The sequence below is a fragment of the Trematomus bernacchii genome, unplaced genomic scaffold (genome assembly GCF_902827165.1).
Source record: "Trematomus bernacchii unplaced genomic scaffold, fTreBer1.1, whole genome shotgun sequence".
NCBI classification, from domain to species: Eukaryota; Metazoa; Chordata; class Actinopteri; order Perciformes; family Nototheniidae; genus Trematomus; species Trematomus bernacchii.
In genome coordinates this window covers 162501-190000 of record NW_022987941.1, presented here as the reverse complement: position 1 = coordinate 190000, position 27500 = coordinate 162501, and the positions used below count along the sequence as shown (strand labels likewise).

The following is a 27500-nucleotide window of genomic DNA, read 5'->3' as shown; positions in this document are numbered from 1 at the left end:
AGCAGAATATGAGCAATACACACGTTTTGTATAAATAAGGGAGTTTCATTATTGATGAGGGTCACTTTTCATATTTTTCAGTAAGAAAAAAATTCAAAATTTGCTGCTAAAATACATTTTGACCATATTTTCTTTGGTTTATAAATCTCTCTTTCTGATTGTCACTTTTAAGGTGTTTCTTTCTACCCTTAACATTGGAACACAAGTATATAAAGGGTATGTTTTTATGTCCTTTTCTTTTGCACAATAGCATGAATAAGACCAACCTGTGTACTGCAGGAGAACCAGGAGCAGCCGTGTCTTCACCTCTGCAAGAAGCAAATAACACAAACAGTGAGAGATCATCTCCTCACGATGATCCATGAACTCATCAGCTGTTGATCTTCACATGTGATGAGAGACAGCCTCAGAAGAGCCCCCAGAGGCACAGATAACAATCCACATGTGTTCATATAGGAGAGCTGCACACATTAATATAACTCTTATTATCTGGACTCTCTTAGTGACCGTTTGTCTTTCCCAGGAGTGTCATGTGACCAATCTGTGTGTGAATCTGCATGATAACACACACACACACACTCCTGCTTTTTCTCCATCACTTTTATTGTGTGACTTCGATCTCTGCGGCTGCACTTTATTCCTCCCCCGACGCTATTAGATTGAACGTTTTAAAGCGAGCAGTTACAGCACTCGGCAACATTATTACATCCCATACATACGACCAGGCTCACTGGAGAGTTGGTCGATTTAACGTACAATACCTCCCCAGGCCTGGCTATACATACTGAAATATATGACCTCAGGACACAATGTGTGTGTGTGTGTGTTTAAGGGTTGTTTTATCTGTATATCCTATTCTCCCATCCTCGTGAACTGTACACTGTCTAATAGAGGTGGAGGATTTGCAGGGTTTAAGGTTTCATTAAGAGATTTAATGTGCGAGAGAAGCCAGGGAACACATGAGCATATGAGACAGGAGGCTTCACTGAAACAGATCTGAGAAACTGATATTATTATTTTATATAGGACATATTCTACTCAAGTTCAGGTGCATATCAGTTTGTAGTGTCTCTACTTTAAAGAGTCCTCTCCTGCTGATGATCAGGTGTATATCAGTATGTAGTGTCTCTACTTTAAAGAGTCCTCTCCTGCTGATGTTCAGGTGTATATCAGTATGTAGTGTCTCTACTTTAAAGAGTCCTCTCCTGCTAATCTTCAGGTGTATATCAGTATGTAGTGTCTCTACTTGTATGCTTTGATTGGTCAGCTGGCCAGCTCTGTTGTGATTGGCTTACCTTCTACATATTTAGCGATGGTGTGTGTGAGTGTGTGCACGCTGCCTGGCAGGTTCCAGGGATCTTGCTTCACGTGGAGGCGGAGCTTCTTTGTGCAGTTCACTTTAGGATCCAACTCCTGCTGAAACTCTAAACACACACACACACACACACACACACACAACACAACACACACACACAACACAACACACACACACACAACACACACACACACACACACAAATAGAGTAGCATCAGGATTTATACGTCAAACTGCCTCTAATCCATCTCGTGCATTTGTCAAAAAACAATCGGAGAAAAATAAGTTGCAAAATACATTATTACGTATATTAGCAAAGATTATTCGTGCAAAAATAGGACCAATACACACGAAAGGAATAGGTAATAACTGATTCAACTCGTCTTGTTTCACTCCCTTTCAAAGCATCTTCCTCCATCTTTCTTCTGACAGTTGAACTATGTTTCCTCTCCATCTCTCTGAGCAATTATAGTTCAGACATCAGGATACAGAGGCTGATGTTTCAGAGTCAAATCTGTCAGTTTGATGTAAACTCAACAGAAAGGCTAATAAAGTTTACTTTGGAGAGGAGAGAAAAAAAGATCTGACAAGACTGAGGAGGCTTCAAGGGTTGTGTGTGTGTGTGTGTGTGTGTGTGTGTGTGTGTGTGTGTGTGTGTACGTGTGTGTGATCAGATGCAGGAACGCTCCTCTCGTTAGATAATCCTATTTGCTCTGTTATCAACACATTACTGGAGTGGAGATGGATCAACTCTGATCAAGGCCTGCACATCCCTCCTGAGGGCAATTACACACACACACACACACACACACACACACACACACACACACACACACACACACACACACACACACACACACACACACACACACACACACACACACACACACACACACACACACACACACACACACACACACACACACACACACACACACACACACACACACACACACACACACTCTAGCAGACCTATTTCCAGTTGAAGCATCTCTTGAAGATGAGTGCGACTGGGTCGAGCTGTTTGGAGCAGAATAACTGCGTCTTTGATAATCTGCTTTCAGTGCTCTTCACACTTTACGTCACATTCAAGAGCAGAACATAAGATGTGTTTCCTGTACCAGATGATGAAAGGCTGTTCTGGTTATATAAACAAGCTTGAGCTGGGAACCACCAGAAGAAAGCCAGCTGCTGCTTTGGAGCCACTTTGCTTCATGTTAGCAGACACTGAGCTGGACACACTGAGCCTCTTCCAGTAACATCTCCTTCACCTTCCTGTCTGGAGACGACAGGAAGGTGAAGGAGATGTTACAGGAAGGTGAACAGACTGAGGAAGTGAATAAACTAAAAGATCAGAAAACAAACAAGTCACTTTTTCCACTACGATGAGGTGAAGAAGAGACCATGACTCAACACCGGCTTTAAAAAGACTAAGGGAAACAAAAAGGGAGGAGAAATGTGTTTTTTTTAGGAGCTGGAATCCACATTTAGCACATCCTAACATCTGTGCACACACACACACACACACACACACACACACACACACACACACACACACACACACACACACACACACACACACACACACACACACACACACACACACACACACACACACACACACACACACACACACACACACACACACACACACACACACACACACACACACACACTTATCTTTCCTCCCTCACACACACACACACACACCGTGCAGTGAGGCCCAGGAAGCTAAAGAAACACACTCTTCTGCAGCGGAGAGAGATTATTCTGGGAGGAAAGTAAAACAGGACGACTCAGAAGAAAGACGGGAAAGGACGTACAGCTTCAGTCTTTTTAACGCCGCTCTGATTGAAATTTAAGACCGTTTTGAAGTTGGGATAGCTTATTTTACGTTACCTGGGAGCAGTTTTTATCCATGCTGCAAGATCTTTGTCATAACCTATTTTTATTGAATTTGCACGTAAGCATTCCCTCACCAGTCAGCGTCAAGGCTGCACTGAGCATGCTGTACAAAGATAGAAATGTTCGAGCAAGAAAGCTGCAAAGCAAGAAACCCTACTGACCCGGTCTGCCCGCTGCTGGCTTTGAGTGACTTGCACTCATCCATGTTGTTGTTATCTAGCAGAGACACTGCACTGAGCACGTTCTCTGCCACCTAAACGTTGCTTTCTGTTGTACTTATCCTTAAAGTGGACCTATCATGCTATATTATAATAATATAGTGTAGGACCATACCTATATAAGGCATATTTATACTTTTTCTTTTTTCAAAATACCAAACAGATCATGCATTTTAGCCATGCCTCATTTTGCTCAATTTGACATTTTTTATCCCTGTTTTAGCAAGGGCTGATTCAGTGAGAACAGCACCACTTACAGGCCTGGCATATGTACTACAGCGTCTCCAGCGCTTTCGAACGGCAATGGCCGTGGCTGTCTCCTCCTGATTGGTGGAGTTGGCCCAATAGCCGTAGCGCCACCGTCCTGACGTCAGGACAGTGTTCAAATCTGGATCAGTTTTTATCAGATCCGTTGCAGCCCCTTTTTTAGAGATTTGGGTATGGAGGAAAATAGAGAGGGTTGTGTTTTCTGACACTTGGTGAGTTCCCTGGAACACCGGGGACACATATTCATGTAGACAAGACGTACAAAAGTGCATTTTGCATGATAGGTCCCCTTTAAAGGAACTACAATGTCAGACAGAAATGATCCATAAAACCCCTTCTTCCATGGCATAGCACTCCTGAAAGATGAATGCGTTCAGACCCCTTATTGATCCACAGTCCCATGCGTTCAGACCCCCTATTGATCCACGGTCCCGGTGTCTCACCTTGCAGTCCTCGCCCCGGTGTGAAGCACTTTGTTTGCTCGAAGGCTCGGGCGACCACAGATCCTCTCAGCAGGCTGCAGATCGACTCCACCTGCACACACACCATCAGAATCACAGTTTATAGAGGTTTCATTGGGTGAGGTGTCATGTGTGATGCATTGTGGGAAATGTAGGCACCAGGAGGAACGCATGGAATCACAAAGATCATTCAGCAGCGTCTATTTAGTGTACATCGTGAGTCAGACAATATAACGAAGAGCAATGCTACATCAAGAAATGCCACGCAGGAATGCCCTGTTTGTTTGTTTGTTTGTTTGTTGTCCTTGTGTAGCATAAAGGGACTACAACTGAGAGTACACTTCCAAAATTAGAGCAAAGAAAAAACAAGGGAAGCAGAAGCTGCTGCAAAAACACGAACAGCTGATAGTGAGTACACAGAGGGGGAAACAGCTGATAGTGAGTACACAGAGGGGGAACAGCTGATAGTGAGTACACAGAGGGGAAACAGCTGATAGTGAGTACACAGAGGGGAAACAGCTGATAGTGAGTACACAGAGGGGAAACAGCTGATAGTGAGTACACAGAGGGGGAACAGCTGATAGTGAGTACACAGAGGGGAAACAGCTGATAGTGAGTACACAGAGGGGGAAACAGCTGATAGTGAGTATACAGAGGGGAAACAGCTGATAGTGAGTACACAGAGGGGGAACAGCTGATAGTGAGTACACAGAGGGAGAAACAGCTGATAGTGAGTACACAGAGGGAGAAACAGCTGATAGTGAGTACACAGAGGGGGGAACAGCTGATAGTGAGTACACAGAGGGAGAAACAGCTGATAGTGAGTACACAGAGGGGGGAACAGCTGATAGTGAGTACACAGAGGGGGGAACAGCTGATAGTGAGTACACAGAGGGGGAAACAGCTGATAGTGAGTACACAGAGGGGGAAACAGCTGATAGTGAGTACACAGAGGGGAAATAGCTGATAGTGAGTACACAGAGGGGAAACAGCTGATAGTGAGTACACAGAGGGGAAACAGCTGATAGTGAGTACACAGAGGGGGAAACAGCTGATAGTGAGTACACAGAGGGGGAAACAGCTGATAGTGAGTACACAGGGGGGAAACAGCTGATAGTGAGTACAGAGGGGGAACAGCTGATAGTGAGTACACAGAGGGGAAACAGCTGATAGTGAGTACACAGAGGGGAAACAGCTGATAGTGAGTACACAGAGGGGAAACAGCTGATAGTGAGTACACAGAGGGGAAACAGCTGATAGTGAGTACACAGAGGGGGAAACAGCTGATAGTGAGTACACAGAGGGGGAAACAGCTGATAGTGAGTACACAGAGGGGGAACAGCTGATAGTGAGTATACAGAGGGGGAAACAGCTGATAGTGAGTACACAGAGGGGGAAACAGCTGATAGTGAGTACACAGAGGGGGGAACAGCTGATAGTGAGTACACAGAGGGGGAAACAGCTGATAGTGAGTACACAGAGGGGAAACAGCTGATAGTGAGTACACAGAGGGGAAACAGCTGATAGTGAGTACACAGAGGGGAAACAGCTGATAGTGAGTACACAGAGGGGAAACAGCTGATAGTGAGTACACAGAGGGGAAACAGCTGATAGTGAGTACACAGAGGGGGAAACAGCTGATAGTGAGTACACAGAGGGGGGAAACAGCTGATAGTGAGTACACAGAGGGGAAACAGCTGATAGTGAGTACACAGAGGGGAAACAGCTGATAGTGAGTACACAGAGGGGAAACAGCTGATAGTGAGTACACAGAGGGGAAACAGCTGATAGTGAGTATACAGAGGGGAAACAGCTGATAGTGAGTATACAGAGGGGAAACAGCTGATAGTGAGTATACAGAGGGGAAACAGCTGATAGTGAGTATACAGAGGGGAAACAGCTGATAGTGAGTATACAGAGGGGAAACAGCTGATAGTGAGTACACAGAGGGGGAAACAGCTGATAGTGAGTACACAGAGGGAGAAACAGCTGATAGTGAGTACACAGAGGGGGGAACAGCTGATAGTGAGTACACAGAGGGAGAAACAGCTGATAGTGAGTACACAGAGGGGGGAACAGCTGATAGTGAGTACACAGAGGGGGTAACAGCTGATAGTGAGTACACAGAGGGGGGGAACAGCTGATAGTGAGTACACAGAGGGAGAAACAGCTGATAGTGAGTACACAGAGGGGAAACAGCTGATAGTGAGTACACAGAGGGGGGAACAGCTGATAGTGAGTACACAGAGGGGAAACAGCTGATAGTGAGTACAGAGAGGGGGGGAACAGCTGATAGTGAGTACAGAGAGGGGGGAACAGCGATAAGAGGAACGGCAGGAAGCAGCTGGAAGTGCAGAGACAGCAGATGGAAACATCCTCATAAAACACATTAAATCAGATATGGTTGACCTTTGCTCTGAAGTCTCAGAAAGGTCAGGGGTCAGTTTAAAAATAGCACAATTTAAACGTATTGTGCACGAGTCAAAAAAGAACCAGACACAATTCCTGCTGCGTGTACGGCTGCAACTATTAGTCAAATAATCAGCAGGAAACCATCTCCTAAAACTTTGATTACTAGAGTTCATTCTTTCATGCTAGAATGTCAGAGAAAGCGTTTCAAGCCTCTCGAATCTGGAGATCTGCTCCTTTTCTACCTGCTTCACTTCCATATGGGTAACAATTATAACAATAATTGACTTTCACTTTAACAAAAACACAAATTGTAAATGCATTCCTTTTTTCCATTAAAATATTAAAATGTACACATTTTAGCTGCAAACTGGATTTAATACATGTTTTTAGGGTTTTCTCTAATACCTCACATTCACCTGATGTGTACAGATGTGTGTGTGTGTGTGTGTGTGTGTGTGTGTGTGTGTGTCTCACCTGGCTGAACAGATGTTCCAGAAAACTGTGCAGCTTCTTCTGCTTATCATGAGACAGCCACACACTGCAGGGCAGCTCATCTCCTGCAGGACACACACACACACACACACACACACACACACACACACACACACACACACACACACACACACACACACACACACACACACACACACACACACACACACACACACACACACACACACACACACACACACACACACACACACACACACACACTGAGGGTCTGTTTACCGTCTTTCTCAAAAATGTTCTCAGCTTTTAGCATAAAGAAAAAGAGTATATCTGAAATACAGCTGCAGTGTGTGTGTGTGTGTGTGTGTGTGTGTGTGTGTGTGTGTGTGTGTGTGTGTGTGTGTGTGTGTGTGTGTGTGTCAGGATGCACAGCTGTGTTGTTAATGATAAATCCAGCTGAGATGTCACATCCAATCAGATTCCACTTCAAGGTGTCATCCTGCCAGGTGGATTGTAATCATGACTCGTCACTTTTGGGAGTACTTTGCCTCGGTGTGTGTGATTGGGTTTGTTGATTATGACGCTCAGATGTGCACCATCTTGATTTTATAGATTGCTGCCATATGGAGGCCATGCAGGGAATCGATGAAGGTGTCAGATGTGGTTTCACCTCTCTTCTCTGTAATGCAGAGACACCAACAGACGCTAATTGGCACCAGGGGAGGGAGGAAGATCTAAATTGAATCAATGTTTAATCGTCTCAGAGGGAGAGCGATATATTCTCCTCTCAGGACATTCCTCCACTATATCTGATAAACCTGCTTTATTAAGATGTAAGTACAGGGTATAGAAGCTGCAGTTATTACAGCTTCCTCTTATTCCCAAAAAGAGAATTCCCAGTGGGCGATGTAAATTAAACTGAAGCCATTTAGGGTCAAGTTCAACTGAAGTTACTGAATCAGAAACGTCCGGAAAAGTTACCAAAGAGTCTGAGAGCTTTTTTACAAATAGCCATCATGATAGGGAGTTATTTTGGGATCTTTTTTGGTTATTTATTGGAACTGAATATGGCTTGTACTGAAGACATGTCATTCTCCTGGTGGGAAGCAATACAAAATGATCCCGTGGTCGAACTTGCACTATGTAATAATCCCATTAGCTCGTGTTTTAAACCCAGCATGAGCTATGGCAATGTTTCTGATAAATAACTGGACTGGACTGAGTGAGTGAGTGAGTGAGTGAGTGAGTGAGTGAGTGAGTGAGTGAGTGAGTGAGTGAGTGAGTGAGTGAGTGAGTGAGTGAGTGAGTGAGTGAGTGAGTGAGTGAGTGTGTGTGTGCGTGTGTGTGTGTACCTGAGTCCATGTCGTCACTGTGAACGTAGGAGCTGCAGTGGCTGCTGCAGATGCTGGTGAACGAGGCGATGGAGTTCCTGTTGCTGTTACAGTCACTGAAAACACACAGAAAGAGCGTCAGAAAACACATTTTATTCTTGTTTGAAATGAACTTAAAGTCACTTTTCCGTATGTGTCCACCTGTAGGAGTCTCTGTTGCTGTTACAGTCACTGAGGACACAGAGAAACACACTTTATTCTTGTTTGAAATGAACTTAAAGTAACTCTTCTACCTGTAGGAGTCTCTGTTGCTGATGGTGTCGTGTCCAGAGTCCTCCTGCTCGTCGCCCGCCACGTTAAAACACACTTTCTTCCCGTTCTTTTCGCCCTTCTCGCCCTCGTTCTCTACAGAAATGAAGCTCTCGGGGGTCCTTGTCTCCGAGGAGGGGGGGTGAGAGATGGAGGCTAAGAGGCTGAAGAAAGAGAGAGGGAGAGGGGGAGATTACTTTAAAACAAATCGGACATACATACTTACGTTTTGGGAATCGGTACACAAGGTTTTGCAAAAGATACAGAGATACGAGGTTCCTATATGGACTACATGGTGCTCTATCTGGGCATGTTCACTACATAGAGAGATATAAGATAAGACTTTTGATAGCTGGCAAGAAAAACTGACATATCGACTTGAGACTGCAAGAAACACAATATGAAGAGAAATGGGAGAAATGGTCAATGTTTAAGATTGAAACCAGCGACAAGGAATACTGACTGATTGAGAGGAACTGACAAATGGTCAAATGAGAATGTGTAATTTATATTTATACAATTTATATTTTATATTATTTCTGTATTTGTATCTATAGCTGTATTGCATTGTTTATTTTGTTTGGGTTGTCATGTCAAAAACTAAAGGGAGAATAAAAACTTGGACATCTGAGACAGTCTTTGATCGGCTGATGCTGCAGGAAGCTCCTCACCGTGTGTGTGTGTGTGTGTGTGTGTGTGTGTGTGTGTGTGTGTGGATATTAATATGTTAAACGTGCAGCTGGGTCAACACGGCTCTGTGTCGGCAGGAAGAGGACTGGATATTTTCACAGTTGCAGAAACACATGTTGGTATTTAAAGCCGATTTCCAATAAATGCAAACGTTGGAGTTTCTTGTTATCTAACCCCCCCCAAAACACACACACACACACACACACACACACACACACACACACACACACACACACACACACACACACACACACACACACACACACACACACACACACACACACACACACACACACACACACACACACACACACACACACACACACACACACACACACACACACACACACACACAATTTCTGCCTCGATGTAATGTGTGTCCGCTCACATTTTCCACTTTCGTAACACCAGCTTCAAAGGCAGTATGGTTATTTGTATATCAATTATTCAACTCAAATTCTTCAAAGAAAACTGGTATTTTCTCTAATTCCCTTCAAATAAAACAATTTAAAAAGCCTTAAAGTCAGGGGGGGAGGTGTGTGAGTGTGTGAAGATATAGACACAGCAGAAATAGACAGTTTTCGTGGAAAGCTTGCACATTTTTAAGAGCAAAAATGGGGTGTTTTTCATTTTAAACAAGCGATAATATGTACGTTTCAGACAGAGGGGAACACAGGTAGACAGAGTGAGAGGTGTTTTCCCAGCCTTAGAGCTTGTAGAAATGATAGTAGAAACCCAAAATACAACCATAAAGGGGAATAAAGTGTCCCCTTTAAGGACCCTTCTAAGGACCCTTCTCTGTTGAACCAACACCTCTTTTCCGCTGAGTTTCTGAACTTCACGTCTGATTGTTTTTATGATTTTAAACTCTCTTCGTTCCTCTCCATTCACACGCTGCCCTCATTACTGAAGCTGTGCAGGCTCTCTGATTGGCCGACGCTTAATCAAAGGAAAGGAGCACAGTTTGGGGCCTCTGGGTGAAAAAGGGGGACGCTTATCAGCAGAAATCTCTTAATCTGTATTTAACCCACTTTACACATTAAACCATCAACATCTTCATCACATCTTCATCACATCTTCATCATATCTATTAGAAAGCTGCAGCTGATTCAGAACGCTGCTGCTCGAGTCCTCAATGACACTAAGAAAGTGGATCACATCACTCCTGTTCTGAAGTCCTTACACTGGCTTCCTGTGTGTCAAATAATAGATTTCAAAATACTTTCAAAGTTCAGTTATTATGCTCCAAATATCTGGAACAAACTCCCAGAAACCTGCAGGTCCGCTGCAACTCTGACTACTTTTAAATCCAGGCTGAAGACTTATCTTTTTGCCGCTGCTTTTAATTGAACTATTCACATCTTAAACTGCACTGTCACTTTTTATTCATGTATTTTTTATTCATGTACTTTTTATTCATGTACTTTTTATTCATGTACTTTTTATTCATGTACTTTTTATTCATGTATTTTTTATTCATGTATTTTTTCTTTTAATGTTTCTTGTATTATCTTTTCTTTTTAATGACTGTTTTTAAATGCTACTACCTTACAGCGAATGTAAAGACTGCTCCTTGGACTTTGAGACACAGAATGAAGTGACACACTGTGTTTTGATCCTCAGATATCCTCACTCACTCATGAATATGTCCTCCGTGCGTCTCCATCTCCTTCACCCCCGCAGAGAGCTTGTTCAGAAGCTTCTGGTAGTTGTCCAGCGTCAGCAGGTCTTCTTCTCTCAGCAGGAAACGCAGGCCGTGACCCTCCGTTCGTCCCAAACTGTGACCCGAAGGAGCCGCCATGCTGAGGATGGAGTGCTGCACCTTCACCTGGGGGGTCATCTTACCTGGGGGGGAAACACCTGTGAACATCAGGGATTCAAGAGCATGCACTTCCACGCATATTCCTCCATCTTGTGACTGTGTAACTCCCTCTCTTGGATATCAGCATGTGAAGGACACTGTTCAGGAACTAGTTGATGCTCTGTATGTGATGACTACTTCCATTCTGGAGAGGATCACAAATACATGGATCCTGAGATTGAAGCTCAAGCCTGTGACCAGTGATTATTAACAATTTTAAGTATTGAGAAAAATTCAAAAAGTCAGAATATTTAGAAAAAAGTCAGAATTTTCAGATTTTGAGAAAAAGTCAGAATTTTCAGATTTTGAGAAAAAGTCAGAATTTTGAGAAAATAAAACGCATGCACTACTGTTGCCGGGCAGAAGTCGTGCTCACCCTGCTCAGCGCGGCCCCCCCTCTCCAGAGTGCTCTTCCTGCTGTCCAGCTGCACCCCGAAGGCACTGCCCAGACAGCCGGAGGTCTTGGGGTACGAGACCTCCATCACGTTGATGTGGCAGTTGGTGGGGCAGAAGTCGCTGCTGTGGAGCGGAGACACCTTGGCTTTGGCCTGTTTGAAGGTGGGCCAGGCCCGGTTCTTCAGCACCCGAGCAAACTGAGGAACAGGGGGACAAAGAGAGGAACATTTAATATGTGTGCTTTAAACCAGGGGTGTCCAAACTACGGCCCGGGGCCAAATGCAGCCAGCGGACCATTTTGAATCGGCCCTCAGCAAATAAAAAAAGTATAATGACTTAAAGGGGACCTATCATGCAAAATGCACTTTTGTACGTCTTTTCTACATGAATATGTGTCCCCGGTGTTCCAGGGAACTCACCAAGTGTCAGAAAACACAACCCTCTCTATTTTCCTCCATACCCAAATCTCTAAAAAAGGGTCTGCAACGGATCTGATAAAAGCATGATAGGTCCACTTTAAGTATAATTAACTTCTGCTTGTCTTCTTAAATATATGTTAAAATATATTACCCAGTAGTATTCATGTGTTAATAAGCCCAATTTTCTAATAAATTAAGTCAATTAAAGTTGGAAACATGTTCTAACAAATCTTAGTTGATGATAAAAAAGCCCAATAACTTATTTACATAACAACCTTGAAATCAACCCTTCATATTTCCTCTCATTATCAGCAATCTGAAGCTTCTGTTTTAAGGAATGAGCTGCTAACACGATCAATTAAACCCTCTGGAGAGCTGATTTTCTCTTAAAGCATTTTCAAGTATCGAGAATAATTGACCTACATTTGATAGATTTTTCCAACTTAAACAGAACTTACGAGGCGATAAACCTCTAGTGAGCGGCCCAGACCTTTGTATATGTTTCTGTATGTGGCCCTCGGTGAAAAAAGTTTGGACACCCGTGCTCTAAACCGTGTGCACGCCTTTAAGAAAAGTTGCTTCGGTGCTTTGGTATGTACCCTTTCTCATCACATAGAACAGGTGAAGTCTACGACATTACAGCATAATCATTTAAAGTGAAAAACTAAGACAAACAAGTCAAAGAAAATAAGACTTTGGTAAGATCCTATATGTTATAACAATCCTATTTTCCCAATGAAACTGATATATATATATATATATACATGTATATATATATATATATATATATAGTCAGATATAGTCGATTAGGTTAATATAAAGAGAGGGTTCCTCTGGAGAAGCCATTTGTAATAGTTGTATTTACTTGTGGATAACATAACCCTAGAACATGTCTACATCTGGTGTCAAATATTGAAATATACAAGTTTGAAGACAGAGCTTTTGATTAGCTGCACGGAGCTACAGGAGAATTCCTAAACGTTAAGAAAAAGAACTTTCCACTGCCGAATGAATGCCAAAATGAGTGAAAATTAAACAAAAATGATGTCCGTACACACTTTGTGTTTAAGTGGAAGCCTAATTTGTGAGACATGTGGGGAGAGATCTTACTCTCCTGTTACTGGCACTGTGTGGAAAACAAGCCCATTTTATGAGACTATTGACAGCTGGGTTTAAAATCAATAATAATCAAAGTGAGGAATAGGAACTGAAATGGAAATTAGATTGCCTTCAAAAGTCTGGAAAGATGTGAAACAGAACATCTGTCAACATAATTTATATGAATATATTGAATATATTCCAGCTGCTAGAAGATAATCATAAACACACATTACTTCACATTTCCTACATTTTAATGTGGCAGCTCAAATATTTACCCCCCAAAATACAGATGTGAAACACGTGTGAGAATTACATTTTTTAAGACATGTGTATAAATGAATGCATAATTCTGCCCTGCAACAGTTCATTGGGCTTTTATTTTGAAAAACAAACCTCTACATGAGATTCCTATAAGGATTCATTTTCACTATGGGACTTTTATACAGATACTATCGTATGGGGCTTTTACTTTGAAAAACATGCCTCCTATCTTCCTGCAAGGGTATGTTTCCTCTATGGGGCTTTTATTTTTGAAAAATAGCCATCCTAAGCTTTCACTAGGGATACAGTTACTCTGGGGGCTTTTATTTTGAAAAAAAGGCTTCATCTTAATCATTCTGTTAGGATAGTTACTCTATGGGGCTTTTATTTTGGAAAACAACCTTCATACTGGGCTTCCTTAAAGGATACAACAACACTATAGGGCTTTTATTTTGAAAAAGGCAAACGAATGTGCTGAAATTGTAATAAATCAGGGAGAATTTGAGAGAAATGTGAATGTTTAAAGGCAACAAAAAGCTAGAGTCTCTTTGTAAAAACAGGATGGGAAGTGTGAGCTGAATTCCTCCACGTTCCTACAAAACAAAAGTCCCGTCTGAGGCTATTTATAAAGCGTGTGATTAATCCCTTCAGTCAGATCGCTCCTCTCACGCACAGAAACACATCCAGGCTCATGGTCACAGATGTGAAGTTGACACACACACACACACACATACAGCTGTAACACACACCAGATCACACACACCTGTCACACACACACACACCTTGCTGTAACACACACCAGATCACACACACACAGCTGTAACACACACACAGAGCTGTAACACACACCAGATCACACACAGCTATCACACATGTTCACACACTCAATGACAGACGTCTAAATATTTCCTCTCTGCAGTGATTCAAACACAGCAGCTCTTTGTAGGAAAGCAGAGTAAACGTGTGTTGATTTAGCAAAGATAACATGAATTGCTGCATCAAAATCATCAAAATGCAGGAAATTAAGTGTTTGACATCCAAATTGTTCACTTCATACCCTTGGTCATGGGTTTATTTAAAAAACTAGCTCCTAAAACACATATTTATATCATATTATTTCCTTAAACTAGCATCCTCTGCCAGAAAACGGTTTATAATCTTAAGTTATGGTGGGGATAAATATAGATTTCATTACAAAAACACATGAGCCATTAGAGTCCAGGGGGTTATAATTAATGTATGCATGCATTTTTATAGGGGATCAGAGTAAATCATGCATACATGATATCATCAATATTTGAATACAAAATACATTCAATGATATCTTTATATCCTTGAATTGTCACCTGGTGCATGCACTGGGTTTCTCTGAGCAGGAATGAAGACATTTTCTCCATAAAGTTGCAACAAAATGCAGGAAATTAAGAGTTTTGACCTCTTTTTCTTTGCTGTAAGAAAGTCCTCGACAAACTACTGTTGGTATAAAACCTTCACCCTTGGTCATTGGGGTGTCTAAACGTGTTTGCAATAAGTAGAAGTCCTTCCAAGCTTAATATATGTTTTATAATTAGCTAAAAGAGGCCTTAATTGAGCCTCTCTAGCAGAAACCTTTACCTTCCTGTAGTTGGTGCTCCTCCGGGCGATGTGCTCCACCCTCTCTGAACACATGGAGCTGAAGCGAATCTGCAGATCTTCGGGCAGAATATCACAGCTGGAGCTCAGCCGGGCGCACATCTGCACCAACGTGTCATCATTACGCGCCAACGCCTCCAGAATCTGAGAAGAGAGAGAGAGGATAATAATAATACTAATAACAGGGTTCATACACTTTTTCACCAATGCTTCTCCATGACTTCTCCATGACTTCTCCATGACTTCTCCAGGACCTTTACCTAATTTTCCATGACTAAAAAGATTACTCTGTCTCAGCGGTACCACTGAAAATGGTTTATTTGAACATGGAACAGGAAAATAAGGTCTGCATATGAAACATGTTGTGCCTATCTAAAACAAATCCAATAGGCTTACTAGCTTCTACACGCTAAAGCAACTACAATCTCTCACCAGCAAAACACCTCGTCAGTTAAATGCCATTTTATGTTTCATTACTATACGATACAGTATGTATTATCATTATAGTATTACTATTTCGGCGATTAGCTAAAATATAAATTATATTTGATGCAACTTTAGTCACATTTCCATGACTTTTCCAAAACTTTGGGGAAAATATTGTTTTCCAGGGCCTGGAATTAGCTTTTTGAATTTCTATGACTTTTCCAGGTTTCTAATGACCGTAAGAACCCTGTAATAATAATAATACACTTGATTTATATAGCACCTTTCATGCTTGACGCAACCCAAAGTGCTTAATGACAGAAATGACAATAACAAATGAGGAACGTCAAAAACAAGGTGTAAACAATCACTGAACCATAAAACAATAAAACATGAACAGTGACACTACTAGAACATGAACAGTGACGCTACTAAAACATGAACAGTGACACTACTAGAACATGAACAGTGACGCTACTAGAACATGAACAGTGACACTACTAGAACATGAACAGTGACACTACTAAAACATGAACAGTGACACTACTAGAACATGAACAGTGACACTACTAGAACATGAACAGTGACACTACTAGAACATGAACAGTGACACTACTAAAACATGAACAGTGACACTACTAGAACATGAACAGTGACACTACTAGAACATGAACAGTGACACTACTAGAACATGAACAGTGACACTACTAGAACATGAACAGTGACACGACTAAAACATGAACAGTGACGCTACTAGAACATGAACAGTGACGCTACTAGAACATGAACAGTGACACTACTAGAACATGAACAGTGACACTACTAAAACATGAACAGTGACGCTACTAGAACATGAACAGTGACACTACTAGAACATGAACAGTGACACTACTAGAACATGAACAGTGACACTACTAGAACATGAACAGTGACACAGTGACACTACTAGAACATGAACAGTGACACTACTAAAACATGAACAGTGACACTACTAGAACATGAACAGTGACACTACTAGAACATGAACAGTGACACTACTAGAACATGAACAGTGACACTACTAGAACATGAACAGTGACACTACTAAAACATGAACAGTGACACTACTAAAACATGAACAGTGACACTACTAGAACATGAACAGTGACACTACTAGAACATGAACAGTGACACTACTAGAACATGAACAGTGACACTACTAAAACATGAACAGTGACACTACTAAAACATTCAAATTACCCCAAATGATAAGCCAAATGAAAAAGATAAGTCTTTAATTTACTTTTGAAGATTCCAATTGAGGTTGCTGTTCTAAGACCAGTTTTAATGCACTCTAGAAACCTCTAAAAGTGAAATATTGGAGGATCTGAGTGTCTTACAGGTTGATCAAATGAGAGACAGTCTTAAAAATGTTGTGGCAAGGTTATGCAAAGCTTTGAAAATCATTAAAATCACTTTAAGATTCTGAAGGGAACCAGATCAGTGATTCCAGCACTGGAGAAATGTGGTCTCTTTTTTGAGTTTGTTAAAATCCTGTCCGCAGCATTCTGAACTAATTGCAATTTCTTTATGGATCTTTTTAGGGTGACGAGTAAACAGAGAATTCCAATAATCCAAGCGACTAGTAATAAAAGCATGTACAAACATTTCAGCAGCGTTTCAACAACCACAATGCACTGAGGAAACGCTGCAGGTGGATGAAAGACACCGGGAGAATTCCTCTGCAACAGATATCTAAAACGTGCTTTTCATAAATCCACGGAGATCAACAGAGGAAGCAGAAAGAGGAAAGGTCCCCACAGGAAGTCTCTCATATTCAGTGAGATCTCAGAGGACATGTGGGGCAGATGTTTGTAATAATAATGACTTCCAGGGAACGGGAAACGACTCGTAGTCAGAGTTGTATTCCTCTGCATGTCGTTAGCTTTCATTTAAAATGTGAAGGGCTGTAAATCTCTGCTAATTCACCACAAAGAGGAGAGATGAGAAATCCTCTTTGTGTTCTGTGTTATAAATCAATACTGATGGGATGTGAAAGTGCATCAACACAGTGTGCATGTGGAATATACAACGCCATAACAAGTTGTGAATTATCAGATTTATTAAAGAGATTAAATGAAGGATTGTTGTGGGATTCAAACATTAAAAAGCGCATAAAAATGCCATGAAAAAGCACTGTTAATAAATCAGTTATTAATGAGATTACATTAAGGATTTCTGTGGTATTTAAACGTAAAAAAAAGTGCTTTAAAACTTGAGGAAAATGCCATAAAAAGTAATAAATTATAAGTGAGAATCTGATTTATTTCTTATTCTAATGAAATGAATTAAAGTATTATTATTTGTATTGTTTTGTAGTAATGTTATTTGACGTTGGAGGATTTCCTGTACCAGAAGATGCTCAATAAATCATATTAAATAAATTATGAATACATTTCCAATCCACCCGAAAAGCAAGATAAAGAATAACAATGAGATTTCATTTTGAAAAACCTTGTAAAAGTCTGGTTTGTCCACATGTTTAAGTACAAATGTAGTTACCTTTAAGACCTTTTTAAATATACAATCAAATACAAATAATACAAGTAACTATGCCACAAGAAAACACAGGTTTTATTTACGTTTATTTCATTTAAATAACTAAAATATTGGGTTTCCCACTCGCCGCTGCAGCGCTTTAATCAGCTGCCGGACGTTCTTTCATCTGGGTCTAAATGCACAGACACTAAATGAAAGACGTTGCTGGACAGAGTACCTTGGCAGTGAGGCTGAAGAAGCCTTTGGGCTCCACCATCTTCTCCAGAACGTGGCACTTTATCCCGGCCGTGCTGTCGTACTCGTACATCACTCCGTACTCCAGCTGCACGTTGTCCACCGTCAGACTCACGTGATCCTTCTTCCCGTCAATAATCGCTATCGTGTTGAACTTATCCATCACCTCTAAAGGATGCAGAAACACACAGAAGTACAGAGGATGTCAGGGTGGTTTGGAGTCAGAGTGCCACACTAATCCATTTTTTAAATCGGACTAAAAGCCTCTGTTTTCCCCCCTGTGGTCCCTTTGTATTCAGAGTGCATGAAGACATTTAAAACCCACCAGGAAGAACACGTGAATCCCTACCAACAAAAATAGATGATCCTTTTTACATCTGTTTAAAAGTCATAAGCAGAGGGGTGAAAACTAGTATGATTTAAACTTTAAACTTGGAACATCACATGAAATGTTTCCTGAATTCACACCTAAATGATGACCTGATAATGTTCTGTAATAAACCGAGGAACGACCACAAAGTGTGTGCATCCTTCCCTGCACTGTAGGGGGTCTGCAGTGTGTGTGTGCGCGCGTGTGTGTGTGTGTTTGTGTGTGTGTGTGTGTTTGCCTCCTCTCTGCACCGTAGGGGGTCTGCAGTTCAGAGGAAGACCCTCCACATGATGAGCACTTTCCACAGCATTACGATAACTAACGCGACGACTTAACGGGCCAATAAATCCTGAAGGGAACACTTTCCTGTGAGGAGCCATAAATCAGAGGTGTGTGTGTGTGTGTGTGTGTGTGTGTGTGTGTGTGTGTGTGTGTGTGTGTGTGTGTGTGTGTGTGTGTGTGTGTGTGTGTGTGTGTGTGTTATACCTTTTTAGATTCAATGATCTAACAGTCAAAAATATATTTCTCTACTGAGCAGAAGAGCAGCAAATGAAAGCTGAAACTGAGTATTTAGAGTAGCCCTAAAGAGATGTTTACAAAGTACCTAGTTGCATATTATGTGTGTGTGTGTGTGTGTGTGTGTGTGTGTGTGTGTGTGTGTGTGTGTGTCCGGGGAGGGCCCTGTGTTCATGGGAAAGTCACGGCTCAGTTTCAGACTTCTCACACTCCAGATGAGTCTCACTTGTGTTCCCGCGAACATGCCTGCATTTCATCCACACACGCCTCCAGAGCAATTACTTCCCCCAGATTCTCAGGGTGTTACCTGTCTGTGTGTGTGTGTGTGTGTGTGTGTGTGTGTGTGTGTGTGTGTGTGTGTGTGTGTGTGTGTGTGTGTGTGTGTGTGTGTGTGTCTGTGTGTGTGTGTGTGTGTGTGTGTGTGTGTGTGTGTGTGTGTGTGTGTGTGTCACCTTCCACTTTGCACTGGAATCCCTCTCCACTCTCCTCAGCTCTCTGGTCTGGTTTCTGGTTCTCCTCCTGAGCGCTCTCACTGTTGTTGTAAACCCACTTTATGGACTCTTGCTGCAGGGATTACAACGTGTGTTTAATTACAAATATTTCAGAATTTTAACAGAAAATGTAAAGCAAAAAAAAAAACATCTTTGTATCAGTGCTTATTTTCATTTTAAGAGAGAAATTGACGTAAAATGGGAAATATTCAAACAAATATTGAGGATTTTGTGTGTGTGTGTGTGTGTGTGTGTGTGTGTGTGTGTGTGTGTGTGTAGCAGATGATCAGATATGGAGGCACAGTTGGGTTGGCAGAACACACGGTGAAAATCCTTCACCGACATATGGAAACACAGGAGACACAGCCAATACCATCTACACACACACTGCAGTCAGAGTGTGTGTGTGTGTGTGTTTGTCCTTTCCCCATGAACACCCAAGCCCACAGCAGGTTTCTGCCAAGGCTGCCTGCTGTGCCTGTGGTCTTTGAGCTCACACACACACACACACACACACACACACACACACACACACACACACACACACACACACACACACACACACACACACACACACACACACACACACACACACACACACACACACACACACACACACACACACACACACACACACACACACACACGGTATAAACTAGTCCTCGTTTCCCCTCTTTCTCAACTTACACACTTCCCTGCGCTCACCCCTTCAAAATAAAAGACCAGTGGATTTAGTGTGTCCTTACAGTAAGCTCAGGAGGCCAGCTTTTCAAAATAAAAGCCCCATAGTTACTATATCCTTACAGGAAATACTGGACAATAACTGTACAGTATAAAACAAAATCCCTCAGTAGTAACCCTAACAGAAGGGTCAATTGAGACTTCTTCAGAATAAACCTACTATCACAGGAAGGTCCAGACAAAGCCCTTTTCTTCAGAATAAAAGCCCCATGGAGTAACTGTATCGGTTACTGATATCTGTGTGTTTCTAAAAATTACAAATGGTATTTATATATAATTGATTTGCAGATGTGTTCTCCCTCTCACCTGTGTGGGTCGGCGGTACTTCCTGCAGGCGGTGACGTGAGCGATGACGCTGGCGTGGCTTTCTTTACTCACATTGATACCGTTCACTTTGATGATGCACTGACCGGGGTGGAGGCCGGCAACAGCTGCTACTGTACCTACACACACACACACACACCCACACACCCACACACACACACACACACACACACACACACACACACACACACACACACACACACACACACACACACACACACACACACACACACACACACACACACACACACACACACACACACACACACACACACACACACATATATATGTTAGCAGACAAACACGCCAATAAAGAACCATGCAGGTGAAACAAACACCAGAAACATATGTTAGCGTGTTCATCAGCGTGAAGTAGGGCTGCACGATTTGGGGAAATAATCTAATTGCGATTTTTCTGACAGATATTGCGATTCGATTTGCGATTTTGTTTTTAAGCGACCCAACGGAAGTTTATTGTGAAATGCGGCCATATCGCCGGCTACTGTAGGAAGGTCGTATCAACGCGCTCCCGTCTCTAGCACCCCCGCAGCCCGAGCTACGAGTGAAAGAACTAAACTTACATGAAACTTCCGTTGGGTTGCTTTAAAGTCAAGCTTCAGTTTCAGGTTCACCCTGTAATAGAACATGTGATGGAGCATTACTAACCTGACTCAGGTGGTTTGTTTCACCAAACCATCAGGAGAGCTCCATTGGAAGCCATTTGGAAAGGGCAGGCACTTTCAAAAATACTTGGCAGGTGATTGGATCAATCTGTCTATCACCTTCTATCATGGGCCACTTCTGATTGGTTAACAATGGCTGGTACATGTGGAGCACAGCACTTCTGATTGGTGTGGATGACTGACACACAAGAAAAACATTTTTAAAAATCGCAGGCTTTGCGATTTTTAAATTGCATAATTTCAAATTGCTCAGCCCTAGCGTGAAGCAGATTTGTGTTTTATTTAATTTAATTTGTATTTGTTTCCTTCATGGTATGCACACCTTAATGTATAACAATTACTTACAGATCATGTCTCTATAAACACACCGTACCCGAAAAGGAGCAGGGAGAAGAAACTCATCTTATGTTACCTGCCCCTTTCTCAAAAAATAAACAAATGGAAATAGATGGTCTGTCCTTCATATTTTCTTATCCACAGCATCGTGGGAAAATGACTGATGATCGAACCACATTTAACAACAACAGGCTTCTGGGGACTAGAATATACATCACATTTTTCCACTTCCTGTACCCAAAAATGTCTTCAACAACATTCCTTTTTCGTCGTTGTGTGTACACGTGTGTTTCCTGTTTTGGCGGCTCAGAGGAGGAAGTTGTTTATCCGTTAGGCGACGTCCTCTCACAGGGATTCAGACTTTACTTCAAGGTTTACAGCGAGCAGGAGGAAGTGCGTTACGGACTAAAGATTCCTCCCGTTTGTTTTCACAACTCCTTAAACACACTCCATGCATTCCTCACACGGAGATATGCAGCATATCCACTCCTCAGCTGGTCATCAAGTCCTTTTCTTTAAGCACAAGTGTTTAAGAAGTGCAGCTTTAAGCCTCTCAATTCTCTCATATTTCGTGCTTATATCATATTAAAAGAAATATATGTATTTTGGACGAAACAAGACATTTGAAGACATCAGCTTGGACTTTGAGTCACTGGGATGCACCTCTTTCAATATTTTCAGACATTTTATACTACGCTGTCTTTGTCAATGTTTTGTGGAGGGAGAATATAAATAAAGACGTAATATCCCCGTCAAAAAGGGATGTCTGAGAGCAAAGTGAAGGTGCAGATCGTTGTGTGATGCTTCAACATCTGAGCTTCATCACCTGCACAGAGGCGCTTGTGTTTACCTGCAGGAGAACAGAAAACCTCCTGAACTGATTTGAATGAGACGTGATGGAGGGATGTAGCATGATGCGAGGACGAGTCCATTACATTTTGAAGAAACAGACATGAATTACGGCTGGGATACACGTCTAGTTTGCACTTCTGTTATTAATGCAGGATAATGCATTCATGTGGTGTCAGATAATCCACAAACAAGTCTCAGACTGTAACATCCCCCACTGAAGTAGTAAAAGCAACCTTAAACACTCTGAGCAATAAAACACAACACATATTCTCTATAGCGTCCATATTGTACGACTTAAAGCTCATGAATATCGGATAAACAAGTTTCCAACTCGGATGAAAGGATTTGAAGAAGCACCTGAATGCATCACTGCACAAGGTCGCTGCTCTCTAAGTGGATTTCTAATTAGCAGTGAAACTCCTCATGTGTGTCTGTTGTTGTTTACCTCTCACAGACTCTCAAATCCCATTGGACCAGAGAGATGCTGCCTTCAGGGACCAGAAAAGCAACACCGTATCCCTGCAGGACTGGTATTAAAACCAGTAACATCTCCCAGTGCCTCTGATCGCTATTAGCAGCTCCAGATATTAGACACCCCCGACATCATTAGAAGCTCTGTGTCACACACACACACACACACACACACACACACACACACACACACACACACACACACACACACACACACACACACACACACACACACACACACACACACACACACACACACACACACACACACACACACACACACACACACACACACACACACACACACACACACACACACACACACACACACACACACACACACAGCTGCAGGCGAATAACAAAACAAGATCCAATCCCCTGAGAAACGCCTTGAAAGGATTGTTTCTTGATTTCACTCTGTTTTTTTCCAGCTCTGATGGTGGTGTTGCGCTGGAACAACAACACACACACACACCTCAACACACACACACACCTCAACACATACACACACCTCAACACACACACACCTCAACACACACACATGCTAGAACACCAACACACACACGCTCTCCTTCAAAACACACAGGAATCCAGCCGCTAGCAGAAAAATGTGAGCAGGCACGTGGAAATGATTCTCAATGTGGAAAATGAGTCGGTGTTTGAGCCACACGGAGAGCATAAGCAGGTGGAATCTGACTCTTGTGGCCAAGTCACACACATCCAGGAATATAGCATCTGCTCTCCAGCTGTGAAGCACAACACAGGGGAGGAGAGGTGCAGAGCTTTCCTGATGAATCAGCGTAAAGGTGGAGACCTCTCACCTCTGCCGACGGCGTGCACCACTGACGGGCCGAAGCCTCGGATCTGGAAACCCAGACCATCGGCCGAGTCCGGGATCTTCACCGTCCTGAGAGGAAGAGGAGGAGGAGGACTCTTTAAAATATCTCTAAGATCGTACCTTTACTCATAGATGCAGGTGGAATGGATAGTTTTACATGAGGTTGTTTGAGGTTATTCTCCATAGTTGCAAAAAAAACCTTTCTTTTACAGTTAGCAATAGATCTATATGTGTCAATAGATCTAAATGTGTCATTGCATTGCATTTTATCATCTATTCTAACAATCAGCTGGTCATTACGTCACTTTCTTTATGCAGAAATGTTTTTAAATGCCATTTTAAGCCTCAAGATTCTGGATAATTTACAAACAAGGCATTTGAAGACCTCACCTTGGACCTTGAGTCACTGGGATGCACATCATTCAATATTTTCTAACATTTGATACTGCGTTGTTTGAGTCAATGTCTTGTGGAGGGAGAATATAAATAAAGACTTAATATCCAAATATCAAAAAGGGCAAAGTAAACGAGCAAATCGTCTAAAAAACGTATATAAATATGCTTTAGTTCTCCTAAATATGCCCAAATCAGTGCAGTGCATTGCTGTCTCCACACTGTAGGTACCACACTGACTGTGGAGAAGAACTTCATATAACCACACTTTAAAACATGCAAACCATCACTTTTATGCACGTTTGAAAGTGTGTATGTGACTTACTCTCGAGGCTTGGTGCTCACTAAGACCCTGAGGGGCCCCCTGCTGTGAAAGCACCGCTGCAGGAGGATCTCCACCTCGGAGAACGGCCGGAGGAACACCAGGTCTCCGTTTATAGCAAACAGCTTCTTCCCCGTCTCCAGACCCGCCATCTTTAGGGGAGAACCCATTTAAATAATATGGTGTTTATGGTGTAAGGTTCAAGGTTCAAGGTTCAAGGTTAGTTTATGTATCTTAAGACACAGAGGCAATTCAAAGTGCTTTTAACACATAATAATGAAAAACAAAACGAAAAAAAGACAATTCATAAAAGCGATAAAATACTGGCTGCAGCTCAAAGTGCATCGATAAGGAACGGTTGAAAGGATCTCAGGATAGCTGCATTCAAAAGAAAGGTGTTGAACTCAGAGTTTCAGGCAGTTTGTTCCTTGTGGTTGAATAAAAGCTAAAAGCTGCCTCAGTAGCTCTGACTCTGGAGAAGAGAAGAGAGCTCTGGCTCCAACAGTGAAGCATGTCTGACATCTGGCCCCAATCCAGTGCTTTGGAGAAAGTAGGGTTTGAAAGTGTGTCCTTTGTGTGACAGGAAGCCAGTCTTTGAGAACTGGGCTGATGTGGTGAACTCTCTTTTGGTGAGGACTGGCAGCAGCGTTCTGGATGAGTTGGAGTTGTTTTATAGATGTTTTTACAGAGACCTGTGAAAACACTATTACAGTAGTCCAGTCTGCTAAAAACAAAGGCATGGTGTCGTTTTTCGAGGTCGTATAAGACCACCAAAGGTCCCTAAAGGATTTCTATATAAGACAGTAAATATGGGGTAGTAACGTTTATCTAGGAACATGCAGCTTTCATTGTTTCACAAATCATCCGTAGGGGGAAGAGCCTTTTCATTCTGAACACCTTAATATTGATCTAATATATCATATTCCATTTACTTGAATATGGACTCTCCTTGCACTATTTTAAAGGGGACCTATCATGCAAAATGCACTTGTGTACGTCTTTTCTACATGAATATGTGTCCCCGGTGTTCCAGGGAACTCACCAAGTGTCAGAAAACACAACCCTCTCTATTTTCCTCCATACCCAAATCTCTAAAAAAGGGGCTGCAACGGATCTGATCAAAACTGATCCAGATTTGAACACTGTCCTGACGTCAGGACGGTGGCGCTACGGCTATTGGGCCAACTCCACCAATCAGGAGGAGACAGCCACGGCCATTGCCGTTCGAAAGCGCTGGAGACGCTGTAGTACATATGCCAGGCCTGTAGATGGTGCTGTTCTCACTGAATCAGCCCTTGCAAAAACAGAGCTAACATTTTTCAAATAGAGCGAAATGAGGCATGGCTAAAATGCATGATCTGTTTGGTATTTTGAAAAAAAAAAAGTATAAATATGCCTTATATAGGTATGGTCCTACACTATATTATTCAAATATAGCATGATAGGTCCACTTTAACTATTGTATCTGTTGTATTGTGTTGCTCTGTTGGAGGAGCCTGTGACCTCAGATGTTGTCGCTGCTGTACAAATGACAATAAAAGCCTTGAACCTTGAACCTCTCCTTTGGAATCGTCTTCCATTTCAGATCCGAAGCTATCTCCGTTGACTCCTTTAACTCAAAACCCATCTCTGTCTTCTTCTTCAACTCATCTCCATCACCTCGTTCCATCCACATGAGCATCACTTTCATCACAAGGCAATACTTCTGTATAATGTTTGATCATATTATTATTATTACATTATTTGTCTGGATTGTTGGAGGAGCTCAGGTCAGAAGATTTGCATTGCTATTTCTCCACTGTAGCTTTGTGCATGAGACAATACAACCTTTGAATTGAATTTGAATGTATAATCTTTATGCTATGACGTTTGTGTTTTGTTTTTGTCTTTGCTTTTGTTTGCTTTGTGCAGCCCTTTGAGGCTTTTCTGGTGATTTGGGGCTATAATACATTTTGATTTGATTCGATTTGATTTGATTTGATTTGATTTGATTTGATTGTCTGGATGTCTTCTCTCCTGCAGCCTCGATGCGATCCAGACTTTCTTTCAAGTTTCAAGTTTCAAGGCTTGCTTTCAATGCTGCTATACTTTATATCTATTAGGGCTGCAGGGCATGATGGGATGTGGGCTCAGATTGATCTGCCTTCAAACATTAGCCTATTTCCATCCAGCAGATCAAAGCTGACCTCAAACATAAAGCGCTCTTTAAAGTCTCTGCGTCTAACGTTAGCGTCCGTGTTCATCAGCGTGAAGCAGACCTTTGTGTTTTCTGACTGATGATCCAACCACTTCAACAACAACGGGCTTCTGGGGACTGAGATCAAGGCTTTAAGAATAACTTCTGACAACTGAAAAGCAGCAGCAGGATGTTACATAACAGAGGGAACCACAGTCTGAGCATAAAGACGTCCTGCAGCTGCTTTAATGCAACAGATGATACACGCCGGCAGGCAAGTTACAATGTTCACATTTCAGACACTCTTTGAACAAATGATGTGTAAATACAGCTTCCTTTAGGAAAAATAACACAAATCTAAGCCTTAAAAAGCGATATATCATTAAAATCACTTTATTCTCATTTAAAATGTTGTAAAAAATGAAGCATTTGCACGAAATAGATTCTGTAAAAAACATTACATTCTATACTTTTCAGCACAACAGGGAATGACTCTACTGGGAGGAACAGTCACATGACCACTTTTTAACATCTGAAACACCCGAGAACTTTGTAACTATTAGATCAATACACGTGCTGTGTGTGTGTGTGTGTGTGTGTGTGTGTGTGTGTGTGTGTGTGTGTGTGTGTGTGTGATCACCTCAGCAGGGGAGCCCTTCTCCACAGATTTGATGATGGGGACTCTGTTCCTCTCCTCCAGCGTGAAGCCGTAGCCTCCATCAGTCGGTCTGATCTGAAACAGAGAGGAGAGAGACCTCATCA

The 27500-nt window shown here is 42.1% G+C and overlaps 1 protein-coding gene across 2 annotated transcripts in view; it reads right to left on the bottom strand.

Annotated features, from left to right (window-relative positions):
* Nucleotides 1-27500, bottom strand: part of prex2 (phosphatidylinositol-3,4,5-trisphosphate-dependent Rac exchange factor 2) — a 114549-nt gene that overhangs the window by 31790 nt on the left and 55259 nt on the right. For both annotated transcript variants that reach the window (XM_034115537.1, XM_034115536.1), the window contains 15 exons: nucleotides 27379-27471; nucleotides 24566-24714; nucleotides 23831-23916; nucleotides 20650-20786; nucleotides 19564-19675; nucleotides 18209-18393; nucleotides 15010-15171; nucleotides 11595-11811; nucleotides 10995-11202; nucleotides 8652-8831; nucleotides 8380-8474; nucleotides 7052-7134; nucleotides 4148-4238; nucleotides 1296-1424; nucleotides 267-308 (listed from right to left, as the gene is read on the bottom strand). In XM_034115537.1, the coding sequence (XP_033971428.1) occupies nucleotides 267-308; nucleotides 1296-1424; nucleotides 4148-4238; nucleotides 7052-7134; nucleotides 8380-8474; nucleotides 8652-8831; nucleotides 10995-11202; nucleotides 11595-11811; nucleotides 15010-15171; nucleotides 18209-18393; nucleotides 19564-19675; nucleotides 20650-20786; nucleotides 23831-23916; nucleotides 24566-24714; nucleotides 27379-27471 (1969 nt within the window). The remainder of the gene's footprint in view (nucleotides 1-266; nucleotides 309-1295; nucleotides 1425-4147; nucleotides 4239-7051; nucleotides 7135-8379; nucleotides 8475-8651; nucleotides 8832-10994; nucleotides 11203-11594; nucleotides 11812-15009; nucleotides 15172-18208; nucleotides 18394-19563; nucleotides 19676-20649; nucleotides 20787-23830; nucleotides 23917-24565; nucleotides 24715-27378; nucleotides 27472-27500) is intronic.